The sequence below is a fragment of the Ipomoea triloba genome, chromosome 4, assembly GCF_003576645.1.
Source record: "Ipomoea triloba cultivar NCNSP0323 chromosome 4, ASM357664v1".
NCBI classification, from domain to species: Eukaryota; Viridiplantae; Streptophyta; class Magnoliopsida; order Solanales; family Convolvulaceae; genus Ipomoea; species Ipomoea triloba.
In genome coordinates, this window is record NC_044919.1 from 19,311,892 (window position 1) to 19,332,804 (window position 20,913).

Here is a 20,913-nt window from a genome sequence, read left to right on the forward strand (position 1 = left end):
AAATGTTTCCTATGAATTAACAGGGTGTTTTCCAAAAAAAAATGTATTAACATGATGTTTGGTGAGAAAAATTGTTATTACACGGAATTGTAATTTTTTCATTTTCATGAAATTAGAATTCTAATATTCCCTTAGGATTTTAATTTCATGAATTTTAGGAAGATAAAAAGATAATCCAATTATCCTCCTTTTTTTAATTTAAAATTGATGTCTGATCTTCTTCTAAATAATAACGTGTATTATTCTTTTTACTTATCTTTGTATATGTTTATTTAAATCTATATGCAACAACTATTCAAAATTTGCATTCTTATATGCATTGTTTATATACAACAACTTTCGTGTATGTTCCTTTGAATTCTTTATATGTAGAACTATTCAAAATTCGCATTCTTTATATGCAACAACAATAACAATTTGTGAATTAATTTGTCAATTATAAATAATAATAATAATAATAATAATGGGCATTTTGGACTTTATACTACTTATTCCATCTCAATTCTCATGTATACCAAACATTAGAATTGAAATCCCTAGTAATTTTATTCCTGCGAACGAAACATTGAAATTTAAACTCCCACTTTATTCCCACATTATTTATTTTTTCATGGAATTGCAATTCTTTTCCCACTTAATTCCTTCCTTCCAACTAAACGCCCGGTAAGAGTGTATTCCATCAAAATTTTTATTAACTTTTAAAGACTTTTAACAACTTTAACAGGACGTTTGGTTGGATAGAATTACAATTCCACTCCCACTTAATTCCCACCTAATTCTGAATGCAACTAAATTTCTTCGTTTGGTTGGATGGAATTGCAATTTCACGGAATTGCAATTCCCTCATTGGGATTTTAATTCCATGGATTTTAGGAAGAAAAAAAGACAATGATGAGACAAAATTATCCCTCCCTTTTTTAAAGCTAAAATTGATGTCTGACATTCCCTTCTAAATTATAATATGTATTATTTTTCGACTTCTCTTTGTTTATGTTCATTTAAATCTTTATATGCAATAACTATTCAAAATTTGCATTCTTTATATACATTGTTTAATCTATACTATTAATAAAAACAATATCCTCAACTTTAACTTCCCGCCCAAAACACTCCTATACTATTAAGGATTGCGTAATAGTTTAAAATATGGTAATACAATTCCTATTCGTAGTACAATTGTATATTAAAATTTGGTAATACAATTTCTAATAAAATATATTCTTCTCTGCCTATTCGTAATGCAATTCTAGATGTAAATTACTAATTGTAATAATATAGTACATATATTTCCCTGCGATGCAATCTATACTATTTATAAAAACAATATTCTCAACTTTAACATCTCGCCAAATTTATAATAAAATATATTCTTCCCTACGTTCCTATTCGCAATGCAATTCTAGATTTAAATTACTAATCGTAATAGTATAGTACATATATTTTCCTGCAATGCAATCTATACTATTAAAAAAAACAATATCCTCAACTTTAACTTCCCGCCCAAAACATAAAAAAACAATATCCTCAACTTTAACTTCCCGCCCAAAACATTCCTATACAATATCCTCAACTTTAACTTCCCGCCCAAAACATTCCTATATTATTAGCCCAAAACATTCCTATATTATTAAGGTTTGGGTAAAAAAAAAAAAAAAACGCCAATGTTACGAAAATTTCACATAACTCAACCCGTAAGGGTACATTCATGCCTGCAAGTGTTGGCGTACACGAGTCAAGTCTTTTCAAGTTTATTTTGGAATTTGATTTGCACCCCCTTGCGCGTGAGAGAGAGCCTCTATGCTATACAATTCAATATGCTTTAAAAAGACTCTTGTATAAGTAGTTGTGGAAACCTGCTTTCCAAACCAATGTGGGACAAAAGCTACTTGAGAGTTTTTTCTCTCCATTTTTATAACTCAAATGGGTCAACTTTGAGAACCAATTTCTCATTCACCCATTATCCGTTTTGAGCGTACAGTATATCAATCTTTTCGTCTAAATACGAAGAATCGGAATTCACTTTGACCCAGCGTGGAAAAGAATTACAATTCAATGGGAAAAGAATAATGCGGGAATAAAGTGGAAGTTTAAATTTCAATGTTTCGTTCGCAGGAATAAAATTACTAGGGATTTCAATTCTAATGTTTGGTATACATGAGAATTGAGATGGAATAAGTAGTATAAAGTCCAAAATGCCCATTATTATTATTATTATTATTATTTATAATTGACAAATTAATTCACAAATTGTTAGAGTTGTTGCATATAAAGAATGCAAATTTTGAAGAGTTCTGCATATAAAGAATTCAAAAGAACATACATAAAAGTTGTTGTATATAATTAAACAATACAACAACTTTTATGTATGTTCCTTTGAATTCTTTATATGTAGAACTATTCAAAATTCGCATTCTTTATATGCAACAACAATAACAATTTGTGAATTAATTTGTCAATTATAAATAATAATAATAATAATAATAATAATGGGCATTTTGGACTTTATACTACTTATTCCATCTCAATTCTCATGTATACCAAACATTAGAATTGAAATCCCTAGTAATTTTATTCCTGCGAACGAAACATTGAAATTTAAACTTCCACTTTATTCCCGCATTATTCTTTTCCCATTGAATTGTAATTCTTTTCCACGCTGGGTCAAAGTGAATTCCGATTCTTCGTATTTAGACGAAAAGATTGATATACTGTACGCTCAAAACGGATAATGGGTGAATAAGAAATTGGTTCTCAAAGTTGACCCATTTGAGTTATAAAAATGGAGAGAAAAAACTCTCAAGTAGCTTTTGTCCCACATTGGTTTGGAAAGCAGGTTTCCACAACTACTTATACAAGAGTCTTTTTAAAGCATATTGAATTGTATAGCATAGAGGCTCTCTCTCACGCGCAGGGGGGTGCAAATCAAATTCCAAAATAAACTTGAAAAGACTTGACTCGTGTACGCCAACACTTGCAGGCATGAATGTACGACTTGACTCGTGTACGCCAACACTTGCAGGCATGAATGTACCCTTACGGGTTGAGTTATGTGAAATTTTCGTAACATTGGCGTTTTTTTTTTTTTTACCCAAACCTTAATAATATAGGAATGTTTTGGGCTAATAATATAGGAATGTTTTGGGCGGGAAGTTAAAGTTGAGGATATTGTTTTTTTAATAGTATAGATTGCATTGCAGGAAAATATATGTACTATACTATTACGATTAGTAATTTAAATCTAGAATTGCATTGCGAATAGGAACGTAGGGAAGAATATATTTTATTATAAATTTGGCGAGATGTTAAAGTTGAGAATATTGTTTTTATAAATAGTATAGATTGCATCGCAAGGAAATATATGTACTATATTATTACAATTAGTAATTTACATCTAGAATTGCATTACGAATAGGCAGAGAAGAATATATTTTATTAGAAATTGTATTACCAAATTTTAATATACAATTGTACTACGAATAGGAATTGTATTACCATATTTTAAACTATTACGCAATCCTTAATAGTATAGGAGTGTTTTGGGCGGGAAGTTAAAGTTGAGGATATTGTTTTTATTAATAGTATAGATTCCTTCCCTCCAACCAAACGCCTCGTTAAAGACTTTTAACAACTTTATTTAGTAAGGAAATGAAAGTAATTGCATAGTATTTAAATGGTAATAAAATTATTTTTATAACCAAAAATTCATATTAATGCTTTTTAAAATTATTCATCCTTTTTCTCGTATTTATTTTAATAATAATATAATTACATAAATTGTATTACATACCATCTTTCTAAAATAAATGCAATCAAATGAGTCATATATTATTGATACTTTTACATTGATATTATTATCAAATAAATGTACACTTTCAAATATTATAGTTATTTATAACTTCACTTTTAATTTTATTATTTAAATATATAATAAAAATTAATCTGTGCATCACACAAGTAATTTACTAGTATAATTTATAGTAACCGTTTCAATTTTAAAAAAAAAAACATATAATTTATAATTATGGTTATAATAAGTAAGTTAAAGTTTGAGAAAGTAATAAATAAAAGTTAAATAGTCCCAACCGTTTCAATTTTAAAAAAAAAACATATAATTTATAATTATGGTTATAATAAGTAAGTTAAAGTTTGAGAAAGTAATAAATAAAAGTTAAATAGTCCAATCCACTTAATATTTAAGCACAAAGAGTCGGCATCACCTCTACTGAAGCTCGAACCTGCCCCTCCAACATGGGGTGCAACCAAATGCTACTACCGGATGCCACTAGACCACAAAGTCATTGGCACACGAATAATAAGGAGTTTATAATTGGGAGGGAAAATAAGCGTTCCTTTTAACATAAGAAAAACAACAAATTCGTATCCTATATAAATGAGCACACAAAAACTTAATCCCAATTATATTAAGAAGCGACAGCATTATATTGTCCAGTAGTAGAGTTTGGATGGTATTGGAACACCAACGAAGAATCAAATCCAAGTTGCATATGAACATGCAAATGGGGTGATACGATCACACGTCAGAGACAGCTTCAATCCTACTTTATAATCTTATCTTATTCGGAGTTTACAGCTTGCTTTCTCCAAAATACTTACTTATTTTAGTATCCAATCATTATTATTATTATTCATACTATAATATCTTCCGCTCGCTGTTGGATCACCTTCTCCATGCATATAAATACCTCCAGCCTCCATCTCAAACACAAACGCCACGCCGGGTTCAGAGACAATAATATAATGGCGGCCGATCAGTGTAAGGATATCGAAAAGGGCATGGTGAAAGGGGCTGGGGATGAACTGGAGGTGCCTTTTCTTCAAGATTATTCAAAGCTTATTGTGGATTCTGAGGATGAAGAAGAGAGTAATGGGTCGATTTTTATGGTGGTTTTCAGTACCTGTGTGGCTGTCTGTGGCTCTTTTGAATTCGGATCTTGTGTAAGTACACTACTTTTAATTTTATCTCTCTCACCGAGTTTTAGTTCCAGGAATTAGCATGCATGAGCTAGTGACAAAAACTTAACAAATTAAGGGGATTTTTATTAACTTCCCGGATTTGGACCTTCAAAATAATTTCTCATAATGGGAAAATAAAGTGGGAAATCTTGTTTAGCTCTAAGTTTGGTTTTTGCAGGTCGGATACTCAGCACCCACACAATCTTCCATAAGGAATGACTTAGATTTATCAATTGCCCAGGTTTGTAATTTTTTGTTATTGTAATTTCCTCATCTTTTAATTATATTTAAGTATAATAATGATGAATTTTATTTTATTTTTGAGTAATTTTGCAGTTTTCTACGTTTGGTTCTATTATAACCATTGGGGCAATGATTGGTGCCATTGCAAGTGGAAGGATTGCAGACCTAGTTGGTAGGAAAGGGGTATGTATGTGAAATTAAAAAATTTCTGCAATAAATTAATAAATTAATTAAATAAATTGGTCTTGTTTATGTTACACAGGCAATGAGGCTGTCTGCTGTGCTCTGTATTGCTGGGTGGCTTGCAATTTATTACGCCATTGTATGGGAATTCCCTCTTTCCCAATTATAATTTTATCTATTTCATGCAATTATTGCTAATTAATTATTGATTTATTTTTATCATTACATACTTTATTTCTAATTAATGTTTAAGTACTAATACACAATCCTTCTCCCCTTAACTAAAGGGATCTTGGTCCATTGATATGGGAAGGTTCTTCACAGGATTTGGCATAGGAATTTTCTCTTATGTGGTAAATATTTTATTAAAAAATATTTCCAAAAATTGAAAACTCAAGATTATTATGAGCCCTTCAGAGTTTTAATGTTTAATCTTTGCCACAGGTTCCAGTATTTATAGCTGAAATTGCTCCTAAGAATCTTCGCGGTGGACTGACAACAATTAATCAGGTAAAAATAGCTTAATAATAAAATTATGATCCCTAAATAAGCACTAAATGCATTCTGTTAGTTGTTAAATTCTTGAATTGGTGCTTGGATCTGCAGCTTATGATTGTCTGTGGCTCATCAGTTGCATTTCTACTTGGGACTGTTATGACATGGAGACAGTTAGCTCTAACTGGTGAGGATTTTTTCAAGAATTTAAATTTACAATACACAATTGATTGATGAGCATTCTTTTTTTTTTTTTGAAAACAATTGATGAGTATTCTTAATTTTTAAATTTTGTAGGAATCCTTCCATGTGTTTTTTTGCTTGTTGGTCTGTTCTTCGTCCCGGAGTCACCTAGATGGCTGGTAAGTGTTGTTTAAAATGCACTACAGTCAGCGCTGCACTATGCTTACTTCCTAAAAGTATGCCGGAGTTCTTTGGTTATCTTAAAACCAATTGACGATGAGTAGGTGGATATTAACCATAGGGCCACATCTCGCCCAATTGTTAGTTCTTAACTTGACGATCATGAAAATATTGATCAAATAATTGAGTAATTATTGGTGATTTCAGGCAAAAGTTGGGCGTGAGAAAGATTTTGATGTAGCACTGCGTAAGCTTCGTGGGAAAAATGCAGATGTTACTAAAGAAGCTGCAGAAATCCAGGCATATGTTGATACTCTGCAGAGTTTACCCAAAGCTAGAATCCTAGACTTGTTTGACTCCAAATACATTCGTGCTGTTATTGTAAGCACTCTTCTATTATCCATTTGGTTTCCTTGATTACTCTCTTCCATCCTGATCAAGTGAGTGTAATTGAATTCTTGAACCGCATGCATTCAGATTGGTGTTGGACTAATGGTGTTCCAGCAATTTATCGGGATAAATGGTATCGGTTTCTACGCTAGCGAAACCTTTTCAGCAGCAGGTAATTGATCAGTTCAGATTTGCAACATTTTCTGCTAGTGTAGCCTTGAAGATAGATATATAGTATGTAACTTTTATGGATGAAAACTGCAGGACTTTCCAATGGAAATATTGGGACTATTGCCTATGCTATTGTTCAGGTTTGTCAGAGTGAAATTCAAAGTTGTCAACAAAACTCAGTGATTAAGGAAGATTATATATTCTCATGCTTGAATTAATGTTGTTTCAACAGGTCCCTATTACTGTGGGTGGGGCAATGTTGATGGACAGATCAGGAAGAAGACCACTTCTTCTGGTAATTCGATCTACATACTTTCTCCTGGTCATGCCAGTTTTAGTTTTGGGGTTATTTTGAACACATATTTTGTGTTTATTTATTTTTAAGGTGTCAGCAACAGGAACATTCATTGGCTGCTTTCTAACTGGAGCTTCTTTCTATCTAAAGGTATAGAACCCAGATGAACTGTACTGTCACATATTAATTAAATAAAACCCATGCATATATGGCTAGTATAATGAAATCTAATATTGGTTCGGTTCAAAAACTCCATCCATGTTGTTCTGAATCAGGGTCAAAGTGTGTGGCTTAATCTGGTTCCAGTGTTGGCTGTATCTGGAGTACTGGTATTTCCTCTGATCTGATCTAATTCAAATAGACATGCATTATATTAATTGTCTAGAGAGTGAGTCTGATCTAAAATCTTTCATTTAATTTCAATGTGAACTAACAGATATATATAGCAGCATTCTCAATTGGAATGGGAGCAGTGCCTTGGGTTATAATGTCAGAGGTATTTCATATATATATATACTTACATTTCTCTCTCGCTCCGGCCTGTTAGAATTTTTCGGTAGTGATCGAACTCACACACACTAAATGTTTTGTTTCAGATATTCCCAATTCATGTAAAGGGTGCTGCAGGAAGCTTGGTTGTTCTGGTGAACTGGGTAGGTGCATGGGCAGTGTCATACACCTTCAACTTCATGATGGAATGGAGCTCCACTGCCACATTCATGTTGTACGCCATGTTTTGCGCCCTCACCTTCCTGTTTGTGGTCAAGGTTGTGCCAGAAACCAAGGGGAAAACCCTGGAGGAAATCCAGGCAATCATCAACTCCTCAACTTAACTATCTAGCTAGAATCAAGCTAACCTACCTTGGATCTTCATTCTTCACCACCACCCACGACTTTAATTTGCTTGCTTTATTTAAAGTGCATGGGTGGATTCAAGATTTGTTGAATTCACAAGACTTCACAGCCCAAATAGCGGAATTGAATATTAATGATCAGATGCATGTTATATATGCCAGCCAGCTTAATTAATTAAACTGTTGCATCATATCAGTTTCTTTGTTGTAGCTAAATAGCCATATATAGTGTAATATTCTAATTGTTTAATTATTCTTCTACTCCATTTCTCATATTTTATACATTTGATTCGATCAATGCAGCAGACAGATTGACTCAAGTTTTATTTTAATTCAATTTTTTAATGTTACCACTTTAATTAATTTGCCTCAGTATCCTTGTTTGAAATTGAGGTTGACTCATCTGTTTAGCTCAACATGTTCCGTAACCCATCCATGAAGCCTGGTACATTAAGGCTTTGTTTATCTTCGCAATACTCCCAAACGTCTGAAATTGAGCCTATTGTCATATCATCATCGCATTTATAATTTGTAGATCGATCATCATTGCATTTATAATTTGTAGATCATCAAAGAATAAAATTTGAAATGAGTTATTTTCTTTGCAATAAAAATAGGCATCTAAAACGCTTTTTTGGTATTGATTCGCTATTTGTAACCCATTAAAAATAGTTATTTTTTTATTATTCTAAAAATATTCGTATAAACCCTTCATATCTAAAAACATAATAAGTCTCAATCAATGTTATATCCTTAATTTATGTCCCTCTTTTTGTATGCTATATATATACATTTTACTTTAAATGTTGTACACTTCAATGTTATTAGACACAACTACACTTACACCGTTATAACACCCCGTTACTTTTTAACTCCATCATTATTATCATACACCTATATCTATCATATCTTTTCCTTATTCATTAATTACCATTTTATTAAAATTATTATATAATTAATTTAATGGTTGATTATATTTTAATTAAATTTCTATGAATGGTAAATCATATATGTGTATGTATAAAATATATATATTATTTGTGTATATATAATTTGAATTATAAATTTTAATTGTTTGTATTTATTAATGTTTTAATATTGGGCATGAATTTTCACGTATCGCGCGTACAAAATACTAGTAAATATATATATTCAAGAATCCTTCAAGCTCCTACAGTTAATATATCTACTTCCCATCGTTGCTAAGATAGGATAATATATTTCTATGTTTCTTCTTCTTTGTTTTTTTCAATTTCAATTCTGTCAACTTCCCATAATCATCGCTAAGATACAATAATATGTTTCTATGTTTCTTCTGGCATCACATTATGAGCATAAATGTTGGGAATGTTGAAGTGTATTGTTGGTGAAGGCTTCAAACAAATTTCTCCTTCAATTACTCCACACCTCCACCACTTAATGCTTTCACGTACCAGTTTTCTTTCCATCTGACAACGAAATATGACTTTCTTTCATTAACTGGTAAGCAATTGCATGAATGACCCCTTCTTAACTGAATCAATCTTTTCTAGGGTATCCTTCTCAACCTCTTTCTCCAACATTTTTTGTCGCTTCTTCTTTCGCTCTCTCCTCCTCCCCCTCCCACTCCCCCTCAATGTCCCTATTTTTGCATTTGGCATCTCATTTCTTCGCCCATGTGGGAAGATTGTCAACACTAAGAATAGTCATCCCCAAAGCCCTTGTTAGTGTTTAGTATTGTAAATCCCAAATGTATAGTTAGCAAAATTATTATGGCAAACTGATAGGTTATGTTCACTACTACAAGCTTTTAACGTCGATTTTTTAACACTTTTAACGTCGGTTTTCTTTCGACGTCGGTCTTCTAGAAGCAGTATATTAAAGAAAGGACGTCGGATATTGAAACGACGCCACCCCATACGAGTGACACCCTCGTCTTAACAGTAGTATCACTCTCTTGAGTACCCTGAGTACCTTTTGTAGTACCATCATCATTTGATGAATCCATATGTCTGTTTAGAAAGAAAAATTATTAACAAACGAAAATATATAAATGTATTACAATAAAGAAAATTTAAAACATAAAATAAGTACTTAATTAAAGCATTATTACATGTAATAAGTACTTAATTAAAGCATTATTACATGTACTTAATTTAAACATAAAATTCAAATTAATTAGCATTAAAATTCGAATTATTTTAATTAGCATAAATTTCAACATAAAATTCAAATTAATTAGCATTAAAATTAAAATTTCAACATATAATTCCTAAATTTCAACATATATTAGCATTAATTTATAAAATTCAAATTAAATTAACAATAAATTCTAAAATACACAATAATTTTTAAAATCTGAAATATAATAATCTTTTTTTTTGAAAACCAAGTAACCAAATCGATTAATGAAGAAGAGCAGAAATAGAGTTAGGAGGGACAGAGTCCCAGTACAGTGTATCAATCTGCGAAGAAGCCGACGCGGCCAGGGTGAGTGCTATAACATTGTGTAATCTTGGAATTAAACTAACTATGCAGCTGTGAAAAGATGTTATCGACGCCTTGCACGCCTGGATGGCGAAACCAGCGTGTGAGCGTATTGGGCAGTCCTGTGAGAGATATGAGCAAAGTTGGGAACAATCAGTGGACACCTCAATTGAATGGAGGTCCTCCTCCTGTAACCACGTGAGCGCTCTTCTACAAGCCTCGGCCTTCGCCATTAATGGAGTGAAGCACAGCGGCAGAGGACCTGCACAAGCCGCCAAGAACTCCCCTGTTGCTGAGAGCAGAACCGCGCCAAACGACGCCCTGAATGTAGTCGAGCAGAACCCAGCATCGAAAAAGCACTTTGGCGTCTCGGTTTGGGTGTGGATCGGCGCTGCATGTGTGGAGGTGTGTCCGGTTGCCGGCAATTGATCAACAATAATCTATTATGCCTAAAATACAAAATAATTTCTTAAAATTTGAAATATATCAACAATAATTTCTAAAATACACAAGAACCCAATAAATTCAAAATATATAAATATATACCCTAAAATTCGAAATAAAATCCTAGAATTTAAAATATAACCCAAAAAATTTGAAATATAACATTAAAATTCAAAATTTATAAACAAATAATTTAAAAATAATTATTTTATTACCTAAACCGTTGGCGGCGGTGCGACGGGAAGGGCGCCTAGGCAACGGGGGGCGGCTACGGACTTCAGGGCGACGACGGGTGCAGCGACAGACAGTAGGGAGACAACGGGTGACGAGCGACGGCTGGGCGACGAGTACGTGCAACGGCGAGGAAGTGTGACTTTGGCGGCGAGGACGTGTGACGGTGGCAGCGAGGATGTCCGACGATCATGGCGGAGGTGTGTGGCAGACGGCAGTGTGTTTTGAGGTTAGAGAGGGTTTCCAAAATAGTAGGAGAGGGTCCAAACAAATTGGAGAGTTTTGTTGCATATAATGTAATATAGTTGAAGAACCTATGGCGTCAGTTGTTTGAAACAACCAACGCTGTAAGTTTTTATTTTAATAATTAAAAATGAGATTTTATAATTTATAAATAAAATAAAAAAAAACAAATACAACGTCGGTTCGATAATGAACCGTCGTACCTACATTTAAAAATAAAAAAAATAGGAAAAACTTACTACGTCGGTTAGTTGATCTAATCGACGTTGTATTGGATATTAAAATAAATAATAATAATAATAATAATAATAATAATAATAAAAGAAAACTATACGACGTCAATTAGTTGATCTAACCGAAGTTGTATCATTTTTTTAAAAAAAGTTGTAAATTTAAATAATTATTTGACATCGGTTTTGTAAAAAATAGACGTTATTTTGGTGAAGTTAAATGTGTTTTCTGTAGTAGCGATTAGGTTTAGTGCCAGTTAGAGTACTGATTGAAGATCTGACAGAACAAAGACTACACTAAAAGCCTTTGAAAGTTAGCCGTTGGAACTATGCTGACTTATAAATTACAATTGGCAGAGTAATTACGTGGTCTGGGGTTATTTTACAAGAAAGTGCTTATCTGGTTGAAATACCTCAAGGGTAAGACAATAATTCATTCTACAAGGAATACCAATTATGTTGGTAGAGGGATGGTTCTTTTATGTTCTAGTAGGCTTATCTCTTTGACTTCTGTTAGTAACCTTAGTAGATTCATCAGCATCCTCTGGTGTTCCATCTTCAGTATGATCAGGATTAGGGTCGATAGCAACTGGACTTTCTACTGTCTTTTATGTTGATTCAATCAGTGTCTTAGAAGATATGTTTTAAAAAGGTTTATGCACAAAGTGGAAAACTATTCACTACAAAAATGAAGACATTTACAAAAGCCTCCAGGCCTCCGACTTCATTAAATAATGAAGCCGGAGGCTTCTCTTGAAACAATGTTTTTTTTAAAAAAAAAACAAAGTATTAACGGTGTTTTTGGTACTTGTTCAAAATATTAAGGAGAAATGATATTATATACAACATTTTTTACTATGTTTGTTGTCACAATAAAGTAATTATTTGTATTCATTTTTTGGTCACTGATAATCATTTTTGTGTCAAGAACAATTCTCATAAATAAGTACAATTATTGTGACTAAAATGTTGTCACAATAAACTAATTAATTGCAACGATTTTAGTTGTCACTAAATCAATTTTTTGTAATAACATATTAGGTCACAAATTGTACATTTATTGTGACCGTTATTGGTATAACTCAAATACTACTTTTAGTGTACATAAATATTGTCACAAAAGTCTAAGTAATTGTGACAACTTTTGAAAAGTTGTCACTACTACAATAGTGAAGGAGGATAAAGTGACGACAGGTGACGACTTCAAAAATTGGTCACTAATTTCAATAGTGACCAAAATCGGTAGTTTTAGTGACAACTTCTGTTATCACTAAATGTGAAATTTCTTGTAGTGATTTAACTGCATGCATTGTGGTGAAAAGGCAGCAGTCAGTACTTTAAGGTTAGTATCAATTCAACAAAAAAAAAATTTACAAAAAATACACACACGCACACACAAAAAATCAAGTACTAGATTCATTCATACTAATTCTAAAAATATTGATAATGTAAATACGCGGATGTAGTGAAATAAGAACCGATATTATTATTCAATGACCATTTACATAGAGATTATACAGTATATGATGTCGGACTGATTCGGCCTATCTCTTGGGTTGGTTGATTCAGCTCGAATTACGTGACAATAGGTCAAAAGTTTCCGAGATGTTAGCTACTAGGAGGAAGCTTCCAAAAGTCCCTCTCTCTGCAATTAATGCGGTATTTATAGCTAGGAGAAAAGGACAAATCCCGCATTTCCGGCATGACGGGCACGTGGGGATCATACACAGGTGGTCTAGGAAGCGGAAAAAGGGTCGTACATATGTTACAAATGCTGCCTAAGATTTGGAGTCGACCCTTGTAGAGAAGGTCGAGACACCATCCCCGATCAGGAGTAGCAGTTCGATCGGGGACGACCATCGCATCCAAGGTAGGGAGCCCAAGAGGTCGTTCTCCTACAAGGTCGGGACGGATGGACAATCCAGGTCGGATAGGGTCGAACCGCTCTCAGCGTGGTCCAAGGGTTAAAAACTAACCACCGTAGTAGCACAGTCAATATTCTAACTACTTGCAGAGTCATTATTGTTACTATCAAGTAAACAAGTTATGTAACTAGAACAAGATGTACTACTCATGAAACTTCTATAAATATAATAAATATTAATATTTTGTTCAATGCTTTCACATGAGAATCTACAACACACGTCTCACAACACATTAACATGTATGGGAAAAAACTACCACTACCAAATATCAACAGGCACTTGCAACATCAAGAGTTCATAGTACAACTAAGATCCAGTCATATACACAACAAGGCAAATTCACAGCTTTCTACACCATAATCTCATTGAATCACGCTAACATCTATGCAACCACCAGTAACCCAATTGCACATGACATACTACTAATAAAAAAGAAGAGGACAAGTATTGAAGTTGAAGACAATGACAATGCTACCCAAAAGAGAATTACGAAGACTTAGAGAAATTTAAACCAAAAGTAATATTTATTTAGACTATTATTTTTAGACTAGCATTTTTACAAAGTTGTAAACATTTATTTTAATGACAATTATAATCAATCTCTTATATATTATCTTGCATTTATACACTTTGAATTACCAAATTAAATAAACAAATTTAATATTCAATTACCTATGCATGAACATATGCTCTGTTATATAATTTTGCATTGATATATTTCGAAGTACTTATTTAAAAATAAACATTGATGGGGTATTTGGGTGGGAGGAAGGAATTAAAAAGGAAAGGAATTGCAATTTGGTGGGAAAGAATAAGGTAGGAATAATGTAGGAATTCAAATTACAGTATTTGGTAGGGAAAAATATAATAATTATTAGGAATGAGAAGGAAAAAAGTGGTATAAAAACTAAAATGTCCTTATGTAATCTATACTATATATAAAAGTAAAATCCTCCAATTTCATTTTCTCGCTCAAACTTTTGTAGTCAATTAATTAAATATTTTATTGGTCAAATAATTACTAAAACTTATTTGGTAAGAAAATTTTAAATGAAAATTAACTAATATTTATTAATTGGTAATATTATTTTTATATTCACGTATAAACGCAATAACATAATACCGTGTAGAAAAGACATATTAATCTATACTATATATAAAAGTAAAATCCTCATATTTCATTTTTCAGTCCAAACTTTTGTAGTGAATTAATTAACTATTTTATTGGTCAAATAATTAATAAAACTTATTTGGTAAGAAAATGAAACATTGAAATTAACTAATATCTATTAATTGGTAATATTGTTTTTATATTCACGTACTAACATAATAACATAATACCGTGTGGAAAAGACAAATTAATTGGGTAATAACATAATAACATAATTGGTAATATTATGTATGGTATAATTGATCTTCTATTTTGACCAACTTCCATATAGAGGGTATATATTTTGTTTACATTTTTTATTTTTGTATATATGGTAAAAAACAAGAATGGAAATCAAGAGTATTTGAATGTTTATTATTATATATTCATCCATTATTCAACTCTATATGCTAGGGGATCACGAATTAATATAAGTAATTTATAATATAAGCAATTGATAAAATTTGATATATATGCTAGGGGCTCACGACCATTACCCAAAATTGAAATTCATGTAATATTTAATAATATTATAATTGATTAATTATATTCATAAATACTAATATTTAATATATAATAATAATAATTTTAGTATATACGAATTGATACTCCTATTAAAGAAAAATAATTAATATGCACAATAAAGAGTAAATAATATAAATAAAATGCATGTTTCAAAACAAACAAAAAAAGTATAAATAAAATGGGATAGAATTACCCAATATAATCCTCGACTATAGTGGTTTTATTCAATTTAATCCTAAGTGACTTTTTGTACTCTATTTAGTCCTCTACTTTAATGGTTTTACCCACTTTAGTCCTTATTAAGAATTCTGTTTGTTGTGTAACACCCCAATTTTCACATCTTGGATTTATTACAAAATCCCAATAATACATTTCGGAAGCTTACATCTAACTAGCAGAAAACTGGGGGCTACCGCCACGCCTAGAGTGAATTCTATCGCCTCTTTGATAAACTCCACTCTAAGTGCACAAGCTAAACTTACAACATCAAAATACATCAACATCCAACTTAATACATATGGAAATAATTCTTCCAGGGTGTCCGTCATCTGCTGTACATAGTCATCAAAATCCATGCCATGACACTCATACTCCGGCGAACTTGGAGAGTTCGCCGCACTACAAGAACTTACACTAGATTGCATCTGTAGATAACACAATGAAGTGTAGTTAGCGCGACGGCTAAGTAAGGGATCCATGGGTCACCCAAAATTAAATAAAGGTTTGCAAAACAGGTATACTTAAAAAAAACCTCTATTACCCTTACTTCTCATTGACACTTTACCTGCAAACAAGTTATCAAGTATAGTTTGCACAAGTAATAAATAAGAACGGAGCAACAGTAGAATTTCTTTGGATAAGGGATTGCTTAACAAGAAATATATTACCCAATGCATCACTAATCATTTACGCATATAAGTAAGTAGTGGAAGAATGTTATGGACTTCGCATCTAATCACCACCCTGTACATGAAAATCTTCCTCACAGGAAAATTCCACCAACTTTTTCTCAAAGAGGGTTCATCAACACCCTTTCTTGCTTAAACAATCGTCACATTTCCCCTTAGCGTAGCTACAGAGTAACTACATTTTCATATGAAATTCTCTACTTAGTTTCTTTGTAGAAAGCGTGAGGCCTTTGGAGTATTCTCTTGACTCCTTCTCTTGACCACTTTGATCATCGAACTCGGGTTCAGTGGTCATCACCCGGTCTAACACTGATCCCCTGGAGGTAGGGTTCGTTAAAATGATCCCTAGCTGGCCCTACTAGGTCCATAGAAACGACACCTACCCGGACTTTGTAGAGTAACTATACTTTAAGTGTGCACACCCTCGCAGGAATACCTCATCCAAACGAGTTATATAGTACCCGGCGGATAGACTTCGCTCCTTCCGTATGAATGATCATACTAAATATAACAACCTTGGGCAAGGGCACTTTAAGCCACCCGAAGGCTAATCAAGGTCCTCCTCAACTTTACTAGAAACTAAGGGTTTGAAAACAATTTTCCTTCTTCCTCATCCTTCTTGAGTCAAAAATTACTTTTTGGACATATTCCACAAAACCAAGTTCCAACTTGAAATCAATCAACTCTCTTAACTCAGTTCAAAAGTTTTGTTTCTCAAAACATTTTGATAGTACACTAATTACCATACACCGGGGTAATAAAGTGTAACTATCCCACAATTTTCATTATCACATCACATATGTACATAACACTACATATATGTATATAGGCAATCAACATATCACCCCACACATTTATGCATACCCACATAAAGTGCACATACTATATATATACATAGTATAAATTTCCATAATAATCATACATATATGTATACACGGTTAACATACATACCCTATCAATAATAGTATTAATCATTAATCACCCATCCTTAGCTCAAATATACCATTACTAACTTTAATCCATCATCACTCCGTCATATACCCTTCAACCATTATTATAACATTATCTCTGCACTATACCATCGTCATCATGCTCCAATATTCATACTCATCACCACAACCTCATCCTTAGAATTATTATCTATAGTCCATAATCAATCCACTATTAACTGATTATCATCCTAGTCCAAACTCATCATCATTAATTATTAATCACGGATTAATGATCATATCATTATTAATCCACAATCAATTCTTTATCAACAACATGACCAATCATCATGCTTCATTAACACTTAATCATTCACCATTAATCCCTAATCAATAAGCATCCTCATTAATTCATGAATAATCCCTAAGCATCCCTTGATCATCATTAACTCATAATTAAGCTTAATAATAGCATCATTAACACCATTTATTTACAATCTCTTCATCATTAGTTCACAACCCATGTATCAACCTAACATTCAAACATCACCTTTTATCCATAATAAACCTTTGATCATTTTTAATCCATAATTAAACCTTAATCCATAATTATCAATAATTACAACCATAACCACAATCTTAATTATTAATCACTGCCATTAACTAACCATTATTCTAATTGAAGCATCATCACCATCATTAACCCCACACATAATCGTAATCTCGTTATCCATGATTAATTACCTTCTTGATTAAATCATGGCAACATCAACATGCAATCTCCATCCATTAGTATATATTATAACCTTAATCACCCATTATCAAAGCACATTAGTATATATTATAACCTTAATCACCCATTATCAAAGCATCACTTTAATCACCATTATACCAACCACCCATTATCAAAGCATCACTTTAATCACCATTATACCAACCCTTATCACCAAAATTAACACTTTAATCACCATTATACCAACCCTTATCACCAAAATTAATATATCTACGTCATTTTAAATAAAATTCACCATTCAAACCCATATTATCTCGGCCAGAACAACCCATACTTAATTCGTATCACCAGCTAAGTTATCATAAATTCCATCTCACAACATACGCAATACTCTATAACCCGTGTACCTTAATTCATCTCAACCTCAGCCCCATCCTTATCATATACGAATTTCATCATCAACAACAAATTAAACTCCATTAGCTCCAACATACCTACATACGGTTTATATATATATAAATACATATATATACACATACGATTTACGTACATACATAATACGTATATAATATATATACTATTATACTTACACGTACATACATACACTATATAATATACGTAATACTTCTAATTTAGAGGTTTAGGCACCTTAGCAACCACATCTCACCAACACAACATTTTGTACATATATATATTATGTAAAATACAATTATATATATATATATTATACATACACACATGTACATAATAGTTTCACCTAAACTCATCATATTCAAATAAACTAGCAATTATCTAATTTCAAGTGACCTTAACATACTTAAGGGATTCCTTACCTTTTTAGGAGTGTACTAACACCGTAGGAGGAATCTTGAAACTTTTCCCCAAATTTTCACCCAAAACCCTAGGAGAAAAATTAACATCATAACAACAAATATTAAGAAACTAAGCTTAGATTCAAGGTCTAGGAAGAAAAATAAAGCTTTCTACCGAATAAAATTAAAGTTTTACCGAAAAGCTTGAGACTTGAGAAGAAACTTTGGCTATGGAAAGTGAAGCTTTAATGGAGGAAAAAAGATGATCTTCCTCTCTCTTCTCCTTGTGTTTTTTTTTTGTCCAAATGAAGGGAAAGGGAAAAAAAATGGCTTTATATTTTGATCTCAAATGGTTGACTAGTCCACACCAACATGTGGTATATAATTGTGATAAGTGTCACTTTCCTATGGTTTGATCTTGAAAAATATCTTAGCTAGACTGATCGGGATTAAAACAGATGAATTCTCGGTAGAAACTAATTTAAATCAAATAATTTTCGAAACCAAAAATTTATCCCAGACTGAAACTTAAAATTGGGCTAGGTTCGGTACACTGCGAAATTTAGCGATGTACGATCAAAATAAATTTTCGCTGCTATGGGCTGATTTAATTAAATAGGAAATTCAAGAATAATAATATGGTGTCTAATAATCCATTTCCTAGGACAAACGGGTCCGAACACCAGCTCTAAAAATTTTACGGTTCGTGACCGGTACGTACGATCGCATCTTATTAACAACTATATTAACCAACAAAAATTATTTTGAATATCTATGGATCATATTTCAAGCATGCCAATGCCTTAGGATAAAATAATAATGTTAGGAAAATACGGGGTATTACATGTAATAAAATAATAATGTTAGGAAAATACGGGGTATTACATGTTGGATGTCAATAACAAGGTTAACATGGTAATTTCATTTCTATTTTATTTTTTATCAAATTAATTATTAATTATATGTCCTAATTTATCTCTCTCTTCTGCATAGTTGATACATTTCCCTCATCCCCTTCCTGAGGCTGTAGAAGCACACTACAGACACATTGGCAAATGACTCATTTCTAAACAAACAATACACTTCCTTAATATATATATATACATATATATATATATATATACATATATATATATATATATATGTATATATATATATATATATATATATATATATATATATATATATATATATATATATATATATATATATATATATATATATATATATATATATATATATATATATATATATATATATATATATATATATATATATATATATATATATATATATATATATATATATATATATATATATATATATATATATATATATATATATATATATATATATATATATATATATATATATATATATATATATATATATATATATATATATATATATATATATATATATATATATATATATATATATATATATATATATATATATATATATATATATATATATATATATATATATATATATATATATATATATATATATATATATATATATATATATATATATATATATATATATATATATATATATATATATATATATATATATATATATATATATATATATATATATATATATATATATATATATATATATATATATATATATATATATATATATATATATATATATATATATATATATATATATATATATATATATATATATATATATATATATATATATATATATATATATATATATATATATATATATATATATATATATATATATATATATATATATATATATATATATATATATATATATATATATATATATATATATATATATATATATATATATATATATATATATATATATATATATATATATATATATATATATATATATATATATATATATATATATATATATATATATATATATATATATATATATATATATATATATATATATATATATATATATATATATATATATATATATATATATATATATATATATATATATATATATATATATATATATATATATATATATATATATATATATATATATATATATATATATATATATATATATATATATATATATATATATATATGTTAAACTAAGTTTTCTCAAAAAGAAACTCACTGGGTTGTACCAAGTTTTTATGACAATATGTATTTAGTTCAGTAGATAGTTCAAAACTGGTTTGTCAAAATGTTGTAGCCTTGTAGTAGTTTAGTATAGGAAGTAGTTCAGAAGACCTTGAAGACTCTGAAGACAACTTACTGAACGAGTATCTGCACAAGAGCATAAAAGATGTTCGGAGTTGGTTACTGAAGTTTCAACCGCTTTCCAGATTCAGAC

General features: G+C 30.7%; 1 protein-coding gene across 1 annotated transcript; it reads left to right on the forward strand.

Annotated features, from left to right (window-relative positions):
- Positions 1–4,692: 4,692 nt before the first annotated feature.
- Positions 4,693–8,288, forward strand: LOC116017396 (sugar transporter ERD6-like 16). The gene is made up of 16 exons (XM_031257977.1): positions 4,693–4,956; positions 5,153–5,215; positions 5,311–5,400; positions 5,480–5,539; positions 5,688–5,753; positions 5,845–5,910; positions 6,007–6,082; positions 6,193–6,257; positions 6,466–6,639; positions 6,736–6,820; positions 6,913–6,959; positions 7,052–7,114; positions 7,205–7,264; positions 7,390–7,443; positions 7,551–7,610; positions 7,711–8,288. The coding sequence occupies exons 1-16, from the start codon at positions 4,759–4,761 to the stop codon at positions 7,945–7,947; spliced, it is 1,464 nt and encodes a 487-aa protein (XP_031113837.1). The 5' UTR covers positions 4,693–4,758; the 3' UTR covers positions 7,948–8,288.
- Positions 8,289–20,913: the final 12,625 nt, after the last annotated feature.

Bases quoted from the DNA above. Each gene is read 5' to 3' on its own strand.
- LOC116017396 (XM_031257977.1), top strand. From the start codon at position 4,759: ATGGCGGCCGATCAGTGTAAGGATATCGAAAAGGGCATGGTGAAAGGG. The intron at 6,640-6,735 runs GTAAGCACTCTT...GCATGCATTCAG, and splicing joins AATACATTCGTGCTGTTATT to ATTGGTGTTGGACTAATGGT. The intron at 7,444-7,550 runs GTATTTCCTCTG...GTGAACTAACAG, and splicing joins TGGCTGTATCTGGAGTACTG to ATATATATAGCAGCATTCTC.